This window comes from Neolamprologus brichardi, chromosome 12 (genome assembly GCF_056152115.1).
Source record: "Neolamprologus brichardi isolate AB-2024 chromosome 12, ASM5615211v1, whole genome shotgun sequence".
NCBI lineage: Eukaryota > Metazoa > Chordata > Actinopteri > Cichliformes > Cichlidae > Neolamprologus > Neolamprologus brichardi.
This window is the reverse complement of record NC_142115.1, coordinates 30,032,596-30,049,688: the sequence shown is the minus strand read 5'-3', so window position 1 is coordinate 30,049,688 and position 17,093 is coordinate 30,032,596. Positions and strand designations below refer to the sequence as shown.

The window sequence follows — 17,093 nt, the reverse complement described above, 5'->3', positions numbered from 1 at the left end:
CTCCCCCAGTTGAACTGTGAAAGGTCTCAACATTTGACCTGGATAACTGTGGTCTGGAAGGGAAATGGGTTTTTTATGACCTCTAGGGAGTCACCTACACCCACAGTGTTTTAACTGTCATGCACACTCACTTACGCGCACACAGTCACACACGAGCACTCACAAAGACACAGACACATCCATGGAGTGGGTGGGAGTGGGATATATTGAGTTAATAATTATCTTTCCTGATATACATTCACCAAAGAATCAGACCACAGGTAGTTTTCCTGCTGACATTCAGACACCATGGATCTGCATCTCTCTGCCTGCATCCTGCTGGTACTTTGTGCGACATGGAGTGCAAACGGGGGAAATATTTTGGTGTGGTATGCCGATAGCAGCCACTGGATAAACATGAAACCTGTTCTGGAGACGCTGGTTGATAGAGGACACCAGGTGACTGTACTGATTCCGAGCTCGTCAGTATACATGAACAACAATGAACCCACCCGCTTTCACTATGAGCCCTTCAATGTCTCTTTCTCATTGGAGGCTTATAAGAAGCTTCTAGAAGACTTCCTCCAATTCTCCATATACGAGATTGATTATATGAACTACTGGGAGATCTACATCAGATACATTAACATTTCAAAGACAAACCTTCAGTACAGTATCCGGTATTTGGACGGTGTGGTGAAATCAGAAGTCGTCATGAAGAAGTTGAAAGAGGGAAATTATGACCTTCTCTTGGCCGACCCCTGGAAAGCTGGCAGTGACTTAGTAGCAGATATTTTGGGGATCCCACTCGTCTTCTCCTTGCGCTTCTCCTTAGCTAATAACTGGGAGAGGCATTGTGGTCAGATGCCTGCTCCACCATCCTTTGTTCCCGGTGCCATGAGCAAACTCACAGATAAGATGGACTTCTCAGAGAGAGTGTGGAACTTTCTCTTCTACGCTCTTCAAGACATCGTGATTAATCAGTTTTCTTGGAAAGTATTAGACAGATATTACTCTGATGTCAAAGGTGAGCAAATAGGCTGATTAAAAAAAAACTATTTGAAATCTGCTAATAATGCAAACGCAGTGTTTTAATATCCCATCAGATCTGATTAAGAAAATATGATGCCTTGTATAAACTATTGGTGATACATTGATGTCCATTACTTATGCACTGCAACAGGAACTCCCACCAGTGCCTGTGAGTTGATGAGTAAAGCAGACATCTGGTTAATCCGAACCTACTGGGATTTTGAATTCCCTCGTCCTTTCCCCCCCAACTTCAAATATGTTGGTGGGATCCACTGCAGACCTGCTAAACCTTTACCAGAGGTAAGGACACTCAACTATTACCATCTGATTAATCATTACATCACAGAATATTCCTGCCAGGAGCAGTGAAGCCATCAAAATGTTAAACAAAAATAAGAAAACAGCTGGTTGGCTAGTGGTGGGATAATATTTGACTTGTTACAGGATCTGGAGGAATTTGTGCAGAGTTCTGGAGATGTTGGCATTGTGATCTTCACTTTAGGATCCGTAATCAACAACGTCACCAAGGAGAAGGCAAACATGATAGCCTCAGGCCTCGCTCAGATCCCACAAAAGGTCAGAGGATAATCTTTGTTTCAGCTGTAATTCATTTTATGCATTTTTTCATGTTTCAGAATGCTCTACTTCTGACTACCAGAACTACCAAAACTACATTTTTTTAATGAGATTGCAGACTTTGGACATTTTAGGCTGCATGTTCTTTGTGAGAATCAGCCATCTCCAATTTTACATCACGCACTGCCACTCAAACTCCACTCACACTCGCTCCTCTTCGACCACTCACTCTCAAATTCCACTCACGCTGCCACACACAGAAATCTCAGGAAGGGTCCGCCAACAGGTCCAGGAAATCTATTTAAAGAAACGACGGTTAGTTAAAGACAGACAACTTTAAAACAGAGCAGAGAGCATGAACTATGGGGGTTCAACGTTTCAGCGATGAGGTGCTCAGAGCCCTACCCTTAAATAGTGCGAGAGTGATCCGGACAGATCAGCAGGAGGTGGTGGCAATAAACCCAGGTGCGAAAGGTGCGAGCCAAAGGCAAGAGCCCAGTAACTCTGAGCTCTGCCCAGGCAAGCAGGAGACAGTAGGGAGGAAAGAGAGAGAGAAACAAAAACCCAACCTGTAACCAGTGTGGGCCAGCCAGAGAGACACAGGGACCGTGACAATTCCTTTGACCACATGTTGTCTGTTCACAGCAAAATCTTCTAAATGCAAGCACCACCCTTAAATTTAACTCCAGGCCTTTTATCTGCTTAATTGATAATGACATAACAAAGGAATTGCCCACACCTGATGATGAAATGGCCCTTTAGTCCAATTACTTTTGGTCCCCTTAAAAGAAGAGCATGCCACATACTAAGGAGCTAAACACTCCTAAAACCTTCATCCAATTTGAATGTACTGAGAGTCTACAGATTATGTCGATGTCAATTATATAACTATAAATAGAACCGGTTTCAGTAAACAGGTAAAAAGAAAAAAAAAAAACTTGCATCAATCTTGTAAATACATATATAAATCTAACTTTAAAATAAAATCTAAAATTAGCATTCAAAGAGTTTTATACCCAAATCACTCCGATTATGCCGTTTTAGATGACAGGTAGAAAACAGCTAACTAGAAACACATACTGCAGTTTTATTTTCCCATAATATTTTGTGATATATTGCCTAAAGTGTGGCTGTAAGTATACTACAACAGAAGACAAACAAATCATGTAAGCTAAGAAATATGTTACCTTTTATAGGTGGTGTGGAGGTATAGAGGAGAAAAACCAGAAACCTTGAGTGCCAACACTAGAATATATGACTGGATCCCTCAGAACGACCTCCTGGGTACGTAAACTTGGCACTAACCACAGATTTTCTTAAAACTGCAATGACATAAATTAAACGCACGTTCAACATGAAATGCAAGCTGTGAGCATTCTGTTTATTAACAAAAGGAAAAAATTATCAATTATACTTTTCTAACAGATTTGATCTTGATTGATAGTATTGCACCCTGTGCAAATCTAATCTGTTGCACTAAAAGATTAGTTGAATGCACATAAGTATTAGAACGTGCAAATCAATTTCAACTCAGCACTTATGCCGGGTTATTGAAATCCTCCTGTTGTTCACGTGAAAAACTAACTTTCAATTTCACACGGTTATTTGGCATGTGTTAGGTCACCCTAAAACTAGAGCTTTCATCACTCATGGAGGCACAAATGGGATTTATGAAGCCATCTACCACGGAGTTCCCATGGTGGGCATACCCATGTTTCTTGACCAGCCAGACAACATGGTCCATATGAAGGAAAAAGGAGCTGCAGTTATTCTCAATTTGAACTACATGACAGCTAAGGACCTAAGAGATGCTGTCAACACAGTCATCGATGAAAAATCGTGAGTTCTCTGAACTATCTGCACTTTAAATTGGGCACTGAAAAGTGGCTTTAAAGGGAAAAAATGTAGCAGGCTCAGAGTATGAAACGGGAAGAATCTACCTTAAACCATTTTTCCTTGGAGCCAGCTAACACAAGAAAGCCCTGCTGAGCTGAACTTTAATGACCTCTGTAAACAATTTTTTATGGTCTCATAGCTTTTTGATTAATACTGCATGATATTCATTTTTACAATTGTTTTTTTCATTTATATACACATTCACAGGTACAAAGAAAATGCTATGCGGTTGTCCAGCATCCACCATGACAGACCCATGAGTGCTCTGGAAGAGGCAGTATTCTGGATCGAGTTCACGCTGAGAAACAAAGGGGCCAAGCACTTGAGGGTCCAGGCCCATGAGCTCACCTGGTACCAGTATCACAGCCTGGATGTCTTGGGCTTCATCCTCACTATAGTTCTACTCCTCATATTCATCTTCATCAAGACCTGCAGTTTCTGTTTGCACAAGTGCTGTGTCAGGAGAGGAAAGACAAAAAGGAAGGCTGAATAACAACTGAAAAAGGTGCTGACAGTGTTGTGCCGGGGCAATATTTGTTACCTACATGAGACTTTCTTTCATGCATGTTGAGTTTCCCACCATCTTATTCGATATGCATCACCACTGATTACTTTAACTGAAGACAGGTGTAATGATTTGCAGAGGTGTACCTGAAGTTAATCTCACATTAAAAACAGAATGCTGATTGGCTGTTGAGTTTTGCTTTTTTAAGAAAGGAAAACACAAAATTCATTCTATGCCTTTACTTAAGTAATACTCATGAAAAGTCACCACTGTGGGTCCTCTTGGCACTACATGTGGTCAACATTTATACAAATATGGAAGATGGGCTCCAAATTGAACTTTTACATACAGAACTCATTAACATAAATGTTAATGTGATCGTGGTTCAAGAGTTGGGAGGTCACCTTGTAATTGGAAGGTTGCTGGTTCGAGCCCCGGCTTGGACAGTTTCGGTCGTTGTGTCTTTGGGCAAGATGCTTCACCCGTTGCCTACTGGTCGTGGTCAGAGGGCCCGGTGGCGCCAGTGTCCGGCAGCCTCGCCTCTGTCAGTGCGCCCCAGGTTGGCTGTGGCTACAATGTAGCTTGCCATCACCAGTGTGTGAATGTGTGCTTGAAAGGGTGGATGACTGGATGTGTAAAGCGCTATACAAATACAGGCCATTTACCATTTCCATTAACAAAAAACAAACTGCCCTCCGTGTCCTGAACGAGGTTTACACAAAATAATACATTTGAATCACAGCTAGTATTTGTTCCCCCTCCCCCCATATAATAATTTTATTCCCATAATTTTTTCAATTTTCCATCTTCTTTGACTTTCCACAGCATCAGCTCCATACAGGCAGTAGCATCTTCTGCAGTGTCATGGCCACAAACTAAGGGGAAAAAAATAATCTTTTAAAAAAATCAATGCAACTGAAGTCAATATCTTCAGCAATAAATCTGATATCTGCTGCATGATAGTGATGGGTCGTTCGCGAACGAAATGGCTCTTAGAGCCGGCTCTTTGACGTGAACGACGCGAGCCGGCTCCTTATCGCGAGCCGTCACGTGGGTTTTTTTTCTTTTCTTTCTCTCAGCCTCTCTCTCGCACTTTTTTTCCGCTTCACTCAGCACGCGAGCCTTGTGCTTTACGCTGGGCAGAGGGGGGAGGGGCGGTAGTTACACTCAGTAGCACAGGAACAGAGCCAGAGAGAGAGAGAGAGAGCCAGGGACAACAACTTCACATTAGAAAGGTATAGTAATCATCCACAACTATTTTCGGTTGCAGATGATAAAGGATTCAGAAAGTTTATTCATGCAGGCCCATATGACAGAGAATATGCATGTTCTTTTTGTTTTCATATTTTAATTTATATTTAATTGTGTTGTGGTTTGCAGTGTTTTGTGTTGTTAAATTTGTTTAAAAGGAAAAAGCTGAAAATTTAAATAGTTAAAAGTTTAAAATGCAAATAGTTGTTTTTTGTATTATAGGATTTATTTATTACATTTTATGTGGAGTGAATAAATAAAGTATATTTATGGTGGCCCTTAGAGACAAAGCATGTACAAATCCAAAACGCGTAAAAACTCAGACGCACTTACAAACCCAGAAGCACGTACAAACTCAGAAGCACGTACAAACTCAGAAGCACGTACAAACTCCAAAACACGTAAAAACTCAGAAGCATGTACAAACTACAAAACACGTAAAAACTCAGAAGCACGTACAAAAGACAACAGAAGTGCTCCAGGATGCAGGGCGCAGTGTTGAGCTTTTGTTACCTAGTGGCTACACAAGCCAGGAAGTATCAACAACCGGATTTGGTGTGTGGTAGTAACAGGTAAATGATTTTTTTTTTTTAATTATATGAATAAATATGAGTGCTTGTCTATAAATACACAAACAATACACACATGCTTTCAATTGTGTAATTTAAGTGATCCAGGTAGCTCTGTTTTGGAAGTTCAGTTAACGCTAGAAATGTGTTTTGGAGTTTGTATATGCTTTAGAGTTTGTACGTGCTTTGTCTCTAGGGGCCATATATAAACATATATAAATAAAACCACCTTTTTTACATTAGTAATTCCTTTTCTGCATAATTTTATATTATTTATTATATATTGATTAAATAATTAAAGCAACAAAACAACCTGAAGAGCCGGTTCGGAGCCGAAAGAGCCGGCTCTTTTTAGTGAGCCGAGCCGAAAGAGCCGGATCTCTAAAAAGAGCCGGAAATCCCATCACTACTGCATGAGTCTGTGGCATTTAATGTTATAATAAGTCATATTAATAAGTCATCTTTATTTGGAATGTAATGATATTATAGTAACAGATAAACCATTTGCATAGTGGTAACCCACCACTCTCTTGAATGATCCTTCTGAGGTATTCAGCTGTGAGCTTGTTGAGGGTCAGTTTGTGAGGGGGGCCCAGGCGGTGGGGAAAGACTACCGATGTATCCACCACCATCCCGTGGAGCAGCTGCAGTAAACGGGAAGATATCTCAAGCTTTTCTTATTGGTTCGAACTTGATAAATTACTCTGTTTTACTTTCAACATGAACTATAGCTGCAGAATATGAACAAAATCTGGAGAAGTAACCAGTGAATCTTACTGCCCAAAACACTTAAAGAGGATATATAAGCTGAAGCTGAAATAGGGCCCAGCAGTACTTTCATGTAATACCACTTTGTGCCATAAAATGGTGCAGTGACTCAATGTAGCATGCTCTCTGCCCTGAAAGGTGTAGGAAATATAATGGAGAGTCAGAGGAAGTACTGGCCTTCTAGTCAAAGGGACAGCAAACAGTGGATGAAACACCTTGATGGTGGCCCCGTCATCACCACTAGATCCTCCCAGAACGACACCATGCTCAGTTCAGGAGAAAATAACACTGGAGCAGCTTTCCATCACTGCACACAGCTCTTCAAGAATAAAATGAATCAATGATCCTTGAATAATACAGGGTTTGTTGTTGTTGTTTTTTTAATGAGACTGCTGTTTCTTCCAGTTCATATATGTTTGCTAAGGTAGCTTTTTGTGAGAAACTTTTCATACAAAAACAATTGCTGTATGTGATTTGCTTAATTAGGTCACAGCAAATAGTGAGTTTTTATTTCTACTTCAAGACAGGGATTGGTAGCTACATTACACGGAGACTTTACGGTAATGTGCTGCCACCTGGTGGTGAAGGCTTTAGATAAAAAATTTGGTTCAGGTAATTACAAATAGTACAATTAAGATGGAAAAAATAAAATACATTCAGAGGACATCAGAGAGAAATAAAGTGAGATTACTGTATCATGACATTTCGACCCTTTTGTCCAAAAGTGACTTATGACAAATTAAATTCAGGGTCTACAAGACAAGACAAGCAGACCATGACGAATTTTCAATATCTGTTGGTCTCTGTCAACTATGTGTTTGAAATACCCCATATGGAAAAGAAATAGTAAAAACTTATATGATTCACTCATGAAAGTGGCCACTATCTCATTACTTTCATATATTGTTTTAGTAAGTATCCAAAACATACAAGTTTCATTTATATAATTTTTCAAGGGATCTTATATCTATTTTCACTCTTGTATGCTTTTCATACAAGTTTCACACAAGACAGATACAAACTTTATAAGATTTATATATATCTTTTCCATATGGGACACTACCCATCAAAAGTTTTGAAACACCTCAATTGTCCAGCTATTTATTCCAATTTATGTAATTCAAATCCAATGAATAGGTTGAAATTGTACAAAGGTAAGTGTTGAACTGCCAAAGGTTAAAAAAAAGGTTTCCCAAAACAGAAAAATAATGTACATTTCAGAATTATACAAAAAGGCCTTTTTCAGGAACACAAAATGGGTTAATAATTTAAAGCTGTTTACAGCAGTGGAGGTTGATCAGGCTTGAAAGGTGGTTCTACTAATTTCTAGAGGTGTTCCAACTTTTCTGGATTAGTTGCAACTATCCTGTCTGCATAAAAGCAGTGTTGGAACACACTGTGATACCATACCCTCGTGAGCATCAGCTGAACAGTTTTGTGCTGCAGAAAGTACTGTGTTGCTACAAAAATGGTGAGAAAAGGATATTAACAATGGAGGAGGGACAGACCATCATAACACTTAAAAATGTAGGTCTTTCCTATAGAGAAATTTCAAAGAAAGTCAAGATGTCAAGAGATACCCAAAGCCACAACTGAATCAGAGGACACCAATTCAAAGCTTGCTTGATAGGCGGCTCACAGGTTCAGATGGTCGTAGTAAGCAAGTCTCAATTAGGGGTGGGTTTTTATAATCGATTTATCGATTAAAATCGATTCTGGCTTGGATTACGTAAAATCGATTCATTAAAATCCTGAATCGATTTTTTTAATATAAATTTATTTTGCCCGAAATGCCAGAATCTCAGGTGAAATCTCACAAAATTTCAACAACCACCAAACAGCTAAAACAGTAAATGAGAGCAGGAACACGGATTCTGCACAAAGACGTAAACACACAGCGCAGCCCGCGGATCAGAATCAGTTAGATGTCGAATTTCTCACAGTCGGGGCTGAAAGCCGACAGCCCGCTGATTCTGATCTGTCGGCGGGTCTGCGCTTTGTGTTCAGGCCCTTTATGCGCTGATTCTAAAGCTGTTAGTTTGATGTCTCTCCAAACAATATTGACCGAACCAGCAGCAAAAGAGGATCCAAACTACGCTTCACAAAAACATCGTCATGTATTCACTCTTACTTTTACTGTTTTGCTTCGACCACGATGCACAGCTCTCTCTCTCTCTCTCTCTCTCCCTCTCTTTCTCTGTACGGTTTTCTTCATTATTCGCTTGCTTGTTATGCACAAGTCTACCGTTGTTTACAGCGCTATCGGCCGACTTTTTTTTTTTTTTCTGTTTTATATACTTCCGAAAAGAAAACCTAATTTCTGCCGTTCAATGCTGAACAAATTTAAACTTTTTAAAATTATGCAAAATGCAAAATGCTTAGCCGTGTCTCTAATAAAACCGCTGTAACTTCAGAGGTAATGTTCATATGTTGATTAATGGTTTTCTTTCGTTTTTGATGTACTGCAGAATATTTTTATAAAATCCCAGGCCAGGAAAAATCACCTTCATGTGTTTCTGTGTTTTATCTTCAGCTACTTTGACACAAAGGCATCTGCTGTGACGCTCACACCTTTGATAAAGTCTTGCGTGTGTCAGCTTCCTTTTTATAGATACAAAAATATGTAAACGTACTAATCTGAATTATAATATTTCTGACTGTCAAAATTTCCCATATTCAAATCGAAGTGAATCGAATCGAATCGAATTAAATCGAATCGTGGATCGAATCGATTCTGGACCTTGTGAATCGGAATTGAATCGATTCTAAAAATCAGTGACGATACCCAGCCCTAGTCTCAATTGCAACTGTGAAGAGAAGACTTCGAGCTGCAAGTTTGACAGGACGAGTTGCAGCAAGAAAGCCATTGCTAAGATGTCAGAATAAGACGAAGAGGCTTGGCTGGGCCATGAAACACCGCCATTGGACTACTGAAGACTGGAAGAAAGTATAATGGATTGATGAAAATTGATTTGAAATCTTGGCTTCATCACACAGGATCTTTGTACGCCATTGAGTAGGCGCAAGGATCGTTCCACAGTGGTGGCATCAACTGTCAAACATGGAGGAGGAAGTGTGAAGGTCTGGGACTGTTTTGCACCCAGAACCAAAACAGCTACCACAGCATTCTGCAGCACCATGCAGTACCGTCTGGTATGCGCCTAGTTGGTCAGGGGTTCATCCTACAGCAAGATAATGACCCAAAACAAGTTCCAAGCTATGCCAGAACTAAACATGGGCTGTATCCCAAGTCTGGGTCTGCAGTCCTAAAGTACGCAGCCTTAACGGTCCACAAGGGCCGCGCACTCAAAGACTGCTAAGGCCGGAAGTGCAAGGCTTGTGAAATGGGACACTCTAGCCCCCGTTGTGCTGCCCAAGTTGCCTAGCAACTATGATATTAACCGCTGGAAACGTTTCATACAGCATTGTTTGACAGAAATGAAGGAGAAAAGTTTTTCTGTTAGTTTATTTGTTTATGGGATCACTTTGATTTGATAAGTATCTGAGGCTGAGACCACGGGACTGTAAAAACATGATTGTTGGGCTTCATTTCTGTACTGAATACTCATTGTAAAATTAGCTAGTAAATAACAATTAGCTAATGTTGTTCATGAGACTAAAGTCATCTTACTTTGGTAATGTAAATATAATATGGCCAATATTAAAGTTATTATTATATTAACCATTATTAGTTATTACAGCAGTGAACTTGAACTCTGTGTCAAATACTGAGCTTCAGTAAAGATTCAAGTTGAAGTTCTTTATATTTCCTATCACCTTAAATCTTCACTCAAAGACAAGTTTCTTTGAGACAAATGATGTTATTTTATTAAGATGGCATTACTAAATTTGGCTCGGTGCTTACATATACATGTAAAAAGAAAATGTACGAGCTGTGATAACTGTTTCTGATAAAATGAAGAGTAGACTGATATATTAAATATTCCTTTATTGGGTTATTGGGTGAGAAAATCAGACCATGTCATAACTGCTTTAAGTCATACAGAATAGATATCAGAGCCTTAAACAGGCTGACTTCTGCTAAATGGGTCAAACTGGACAGAAAGTATACAAACACATAACATCCTTATAGAATATGATGTAACACTATAGATCAACTTACCTCAGAATATATAAAGCATATAAACAATTACAGCAATATGATACAACAAACACAGCAGTACTGCTAATCCAAAATACTCAAGCTTCATAGAACTGAAACAAACATTTATTTTGAGCTCCATTCTGCTGCTGATACATACTTTAGGTTTCTGAATATTAAACTTGTTTCTGCCTTTCATAGTGTGTAACTTGAAGGCCCTGAGTACTTTCTCCCACACTGAAAACACTAAAATGATAAAAAAAATATATATATATATATATTTGAACATTACCTAATAAGACTGATTCAGGACAGACAATTAGTTATTTTTAAACTTTTCTAGCAGTCTTTCACAAACAGGGAACAGTCTGTCTATTCTCTCCATCTGCCAGCTGCTGCTGGCTCTTCCTCCTCCTCTTCCTCACACACAGCTGAGTTTGTCCTGGTTGGATTAATGTCAACTACTGAACGGCGTATATTTTAAAGTAAAGGCTTTAAAACCCAGTTAGTGCAAACATCACTAATGTCACATAACTTTGCCGACATGTGGCCAACAGTAACGTTTTAATGTTCTTCATTATTAAACGTTCGCACATAAATAAGTGACATAATATTCAGTACTTACTTTCGAAAGTTTACTCTTCAGCCGCTCCGCTTCAGCCGTCTGCCGTATTTTTCGGCAAAATTACCCACGACCACCGCCGCGCTATGAATTATGGGATATATGGGACCACGTACACCGGACCACACTTCAAATTTAGGGAAATCGACGGCCCATTTGGAGTACGCATTTAGAGTACACTGGCTGTGTCCCAATTAAGAGACCGCACGCTTGAAGTACGCGCACTATGCGTAATACGTACGGTGCGTACTATAAGTACGAGAAGTGCGGAAGTGAGAGGCTTGTGAAATGGGACGGTCTAGCCCTTCGTTGCGCTGTTCAGGTTGCCTAGCAACCATGATACTAACCGCGAGAAACGTTACATACAGCTTTGTGTGACAGAAATGAAGGAGAAAAATGTTTTGTCATGACATCACTTTGATTAGTTGAGTATCTGAGGCTGAGGCCACGGGACTGTAAAACATGATTGTTGGGCTTCATTTCTGTACTGAACAGTCATTTAAGATTAGTTAGTAAATAACAATTAGCTAATGTTGTTCATGAGACTAAAATCATCTCACTGTGGTAATGTAAATATAATATGGCCAATATTATATTATTGTCAGATTATTATGATATATATATATTAGGGGTGCAACGATACACAAAATTCACGGTTCGGTTCGGTTCGATACTTTGGTGTCACGGTTCGATATTTTTTCGATACAAAAAAAATGTTCATGCCTTTTTATTAATTTGTCATTTATTAAATTTTCACGGCACATTCTGCACCACATCTCTGTGCGTTCATCATTTGTTTGAAGCCAGCTCACCTCCTGCAACCACTTGTCCGAGAATACGCGCTTTTTTTGTGGTTTGGACTCCTTCTGACATTTCTTTGGAGGTGGAGAAACACCAAAGTAATTGCTTAAAGGAGCTTCTTTGACATCTTTAAGAGTTCTAAACAAATGTCTGTCCTCCTCCAGAAAATCTTATGTACGCAAACACGCGTTGCAACTTCTTATCTTGTGCGCGTTTTTTATTTTGACAGCGAATGCGCACCTGCGGACCACTTATGTGCAGCCCTGGTTATTTAGCTCGTCATATTGCAGCCACAGAAATTCTTTTGTCCATGAAACCATAAAGCTGCACTTTCTTTTTGCCTTATAGTCGGATTTGTCATAACTTTTCCGTTTTGTGGTAAGCTTTTCTTTGGCTGTCACTTCTTCACCCTGACCTGTCTTATTTGGCTCAGCAGAACTAAAATATATATCCTGCTGCTTTTACACACGCACTCACATAACACTCAGCGATTCTCTGCGCGATCAACCTCTCACATGTTTAAGCTTGCTGCGGGAGATTTCACTTGTCATGTTTGCATAGTAAGCTAACGATTGATAAGATGATGTCAGACGAATTGGTGCGCAAATTATCATCACTCACCAATCAGTGCTGTCGCTCTCTATACACAGTTCGAGCGATTGCAAAGTGAAAGCAAAAAACAAGCGCAAATTCAAACGCGATTTCAATATGTCACATATTGACAGTGGCTCACCGATGCCAATGACATAATTACCCAGCTACATTTCCGAAAGAATGCAAAAGCATTGACATATATTTTTCCTTCCTACGATAGGCCGACGGGCAGGGCAGAGATAGATTTTGGCAGCCCGACTGGAAAAATCGCTAGCCCCGGGACGTCGGGCTAGCGATTTAGCGAGCCCTGTATCTGATTGAGGAATCACTCATCTTTGGAAAAGAGAGTTTATTACAGAGAAATGGCTCTTTCCAAAATAAAAGCTATACTATACGCTTCTTCTGGGCTATATTCTCAGCAGCATATTAAACATATCAGGTCCTCATAAGGAGAATCATGTGCTAACGCCTGTCTAAATGACTCGGCTAAAGTTTGTAGCATGCGTGCTTGTTGTTTTTGTCTGCTTCCACTTGTCTTTGCGCTAGGATGCTATCGGGTAAATGTGCAGTCATGTTCGTTGTGTTCCCACTAGTGCTGTCAGCGTCAATCTGAAATGAGGTTAATGCCACAACACGGCAAATCTCCGTTAATGAACTACCACGGATTGCCCCATGCGTGGGGCTAGACGGCCAACACGTTAACGAGCTAACTGCGCTAACACACTAGTTCCCACCCATGTAATTGAGCATTGCTGGCACATCCAACATACTGTTTTACTTTAGTCCATGACGCGCTTACCTTCAGGGTCATACATCACATGAAAACCAAACTAGTTCCAAACGCCAGATCTGAATGAGAGTGGGGGAGGTTCAATTTGCCATGTTGCAAGGAGAGCTTAACTTCTGTCTCGCTAGCTTGCCCTGCGCTCAGTGAATCTGTGTTCGACTACTCCGCCTAGGCTGCACTGTCGAGCGCAGATCCACTGAGCGCTCAACACAGACAGCACCGTCAGAAGGAAAGTTGATAAAATAAATTAAAAATGTTGTATTGTTCGATACATATGCGTACCGAACCGAAAGCACTGTATCGAACGGTTCAATATCGATACGAGTATTGTTGCACCCCTAATATATATATATATATATATATATATATATATATACTTTACTTTTGACAGTTCACTCTTGGCCGCTCCCTTCTGCCGTATTTTGCGGTAAAATTATCTACACCCACCGCCGCGCTATGAATTGTGGAATATATGGGACCACGAAGCGTGCACCAGACCACGCTTGATATTTGGGGAAATCGACGGCGCATTTGGAGTATGCATTTGAAGTACACTTCGAATTGGGACAGCCGTCGTCGCGTGGCGGTGACGTAATCGCACTTGAAATGCGTACTTCAAGCGTGCAGACCCTGAATTGGGACACAGCAACTGTCACAGATCGGGTAGTGAAATACACTTCGGATTGGGACAGCCGTCGTCACTTCGCTGTGACGTAATAGGTCTCAAAATGCGTACTCAGGAGCGTGCGGTCGCTGAATTGGGAGACATCCATGGAGTGGGTGGGAGTGGGCTATATTGAGTTAATAATTATCTTTCCTGATATACTTTCACCAAAGAATCAGAGCACGGGTAGTTTTCCTGCTGACATTCAGACACCATGGAGCTGCGTCTCTCTGCCTGCATCCTGCTGGTACTTTGTGCAACATGGAGTGCAAATGGAGCAAATATTTTGGTGTGGTACACTGATGGCAGCCACTGGATAAACATGAAGCTTGTTCTAGAGACGCTGGTTGACAGGAGACACCAGGTAACTCTAATGGTCCCGAGCTCATCAATGTACATGAACACCAATGAACCCTCCCGCTTTCGTTATGAGCCCTCCAACGTCTCTTTCTCATTGGAGGCTTATAAGAAGCTTCTAGAAGAGTTCCTCCAATTCTCCATATACGAGATTGATTATATGAACTACTGGGAGATCTACATCAGATTCATTAACATTTCAAAGACAAACCTTTAGTACAATATCCAGTATTTGGACGGTGTGGTGAAATCAGAAATCGTCATGAAGAAGTTGAAAGAGGGAAATTACGACCTTCCTGACTACCCTGGCAGTGACTTAGTAGCAGATATTTTGGGGATCCCACTCGTCTTCTCCTTGCGCTTCTCCTTAGCTAATAACTGGGAGAGGTATTGTGGTCAGATGCCTGCTCCACCATCCTTTGTTCCCGGTGCTATGAGCAAACTCACAGATAAGATGGACTTCTCAGAGAGAGTGTGGAACTTTCTCTTCTACGCTCTCCACGACATCGTGATTGAGCACACTTTTTGGAACATATTAGACAGATATTACTCTGATGTCAAAGGTGAGCAAATAGGCGTGAAGCACTGATTTAAAATACATTGATGTCCATTACTTATGCACTGCAACAGGAACTCCCACCAGTGCCTGTGAGTTGATGAGTAAAGCAGACATCTGGTTAATCCGAACCTACTGGGATTTTGAATTTCTTCGTCCTTTCCCCCCCAACTTCAAATATGTTGGTGGGATCCACTGCAGACCTGCTAAACCTTTACCAGAGGTAAGGACACTCAACTATTACCATCTGATTAATCATTACATCACAGAATATTCCTGCCAGGAGCAGTGAAGCCATCAAAATGTTGAACAAAAATGAGAAAACAGCTGATTGGCTGGCAGTGGGATAATATTTGACTTGTTGCAGCATCTGGAGGAATTTGTGCAGAGTTCTAGAGATGATGGCATTGTGATCTTCACTTTATGATCCATGATCAACAACATCACCAAGGAGAAGGCAAACATGATAGCCTCAGGCCTCGCTCAGATCCCACAAAAGGTCAGAGGATAATCTTTGTTTCAGCTGTAATCAACTTGTGCAAAGCATGGAGTAGTTTTTCATGATTCAGATAACCAGTTTCAGAGTGCTCTACCTCTGACCACCAGAACTACAAAAACTAGTTTTTTTTAAATGACATTGCAGACTGTGGACATTTCAACGTGCAAGTGTTCAATTTCCATGTTATTTCCACAATATTTATGTTTGTTTTCCTAATACAGAGTGTGAAAAATCCGACTTTGTCAACAGCTGATGATTTCTAATGACAAATTAACCTCACGCTTCAATATACAGTTAGGTCTATTAATATTTGGACAGAGACATCTTTTTCTAATTTTGGTTTTGTACATTACCCCAATGAATTTTAAATAAAATAACTCAGATGCCATTGTAGTGCAAACTTTCAGCTTTATTTTTAGTGGGTTGACCAAATACATTGCATGAAAATGTGAGGAACTAAAGCATTATTTAAAAAAAAAACACAATCCCTTTATTTCAGAGGCTCAAAAGTAATTGGACAAATTACACTGAATAAAAATTAAAACAAAACAATAAAACCCTTTGCTGACAATAACAGCCTGAAGTCTCGAACTCAAGGAGATCACAAGATAGTGGGTTACCTTATTTTTAATGCGTTACCAGGCCTTTACTGCAGCGACTAGTGGATTCTCCCACATTTAAACTCATCTAACCTCATCTAATAGCTGTTTTTACTCTGACACACACACACACACAGTCAGCAGATGTTCTTCAAATATTCATTTTTTTCATTTGTGATTCTTGATTTTAGACATTTAAAATACATAATTCCACTCTTCTACAAATTTAAGGAATATAAGCTGTCAACACTCATCTAGATTTGTTCTGATTCAATTTTTTTTTTGACATTTCACATATGTACTTCCAAGTCATTTAAAGAATATCAGATTTCAATATTCATTCAGATGTTTTCTGACTCTAAATTTTCTTTTGTCATTACTCAGCTTTTTCTAATGTGTATTTAAACATGTTGATCTACCTTTCAAGTTTGAAACTTCTTCTGTGTCAGCTTTCAACTGTTTGGCACTTTTATTTTCAGGTGAAAAATTCTCTTCTTCAGCTCATTCAACATTTTTAACTTAACATTCAGGAATCACAATCCAGCTCAAAGCTTCAACTATCAGCATTCACACTGCATTTTCTTCAGGAAATAGAAGAAATAATATTTTGTGATATATTACTTAGGGTTGGGCTGTAAGTATACTACAACAGAAAAAAAAACATGTAAGTTAAGAAATGTGTTATTTTTATAGGTGGTGTGGAGGTACAGAGGATAAAAACCAGAAACCTTGAGTGCCAACACTAGAATATATGACTGGATCCCTCAGAATGACCTCCTGGGTACGTAAACTTGGTACCAAACACAGACTTTCTTAAATCTGCAATGACATAAATTAAACATGCATTCAACATTAAATGCATATTCATAATATGAAAACAAAAAGAAGATGCACATTCTCTGTCATATGGGCCTGCATGAATAAACTTTCTGAATC

General features: G+C 39.9%; 1 protein-coding gene and 1 pseudogene across 1 annotated transcript; both read left to right on the top strand.

Annotated features, from left to right (window-relative positions):
- The first annotated feature begins 288 nt into the window (after positions 1–288).
- On the top strand, positions 289–4,163 carry LOC148100267 (UDP-glucuronosyltransferase 2A2-like). Its single transcript, XM_087849312.1, has 6 exons — positions 289–1,006; positions 1,163–1,311; positions 1,456–1,587; positions 2,784–2,871; positions 3,207–3,426; positions 3,691–4,163. Exons 1-6 carry the CDS (start codon positions 289–291, stop codon positions 3,974–3,976), a joined length of 1,593 nt encoding a protein of 530 aa, XP_087705438.1. The 3' UTR covers positions 3,977–4,163.
- A 10,194-nt stretch (positions 4,164–14,357) lies between these two features.
- On the top strand, positions 14,358–16,946 carry LOC148100266 (UDP-glucuronosyltransferase 2A2-like; annotated as a pseudogene).
- Positions 16,947–17,093: the final 147 nt, after the last annotated feature.

Coding starts and splice junctions, on each gene's coding strand:
- LOC148100267 (XM_087849312.1), top strand. CDS start 289: ATGGATCTGCATCTCTCTGCCTGCATCCTGCTGGTACTTTGTGCGACA. Junction 1,312..1,455: donor CTGCTAAACCTTTACCAGAG/GTAAGGACACTC, acceptor GACTTGTTACAG/GATCTGGAGGAATTTGTGCA. Junction 2,872..3,206: donor CCCTCAGAACGACCTCCTGG/GTACGTAAACTT, acceptor GGCATGTGTTAG/GTCACCCTAAAACTAGAGCT.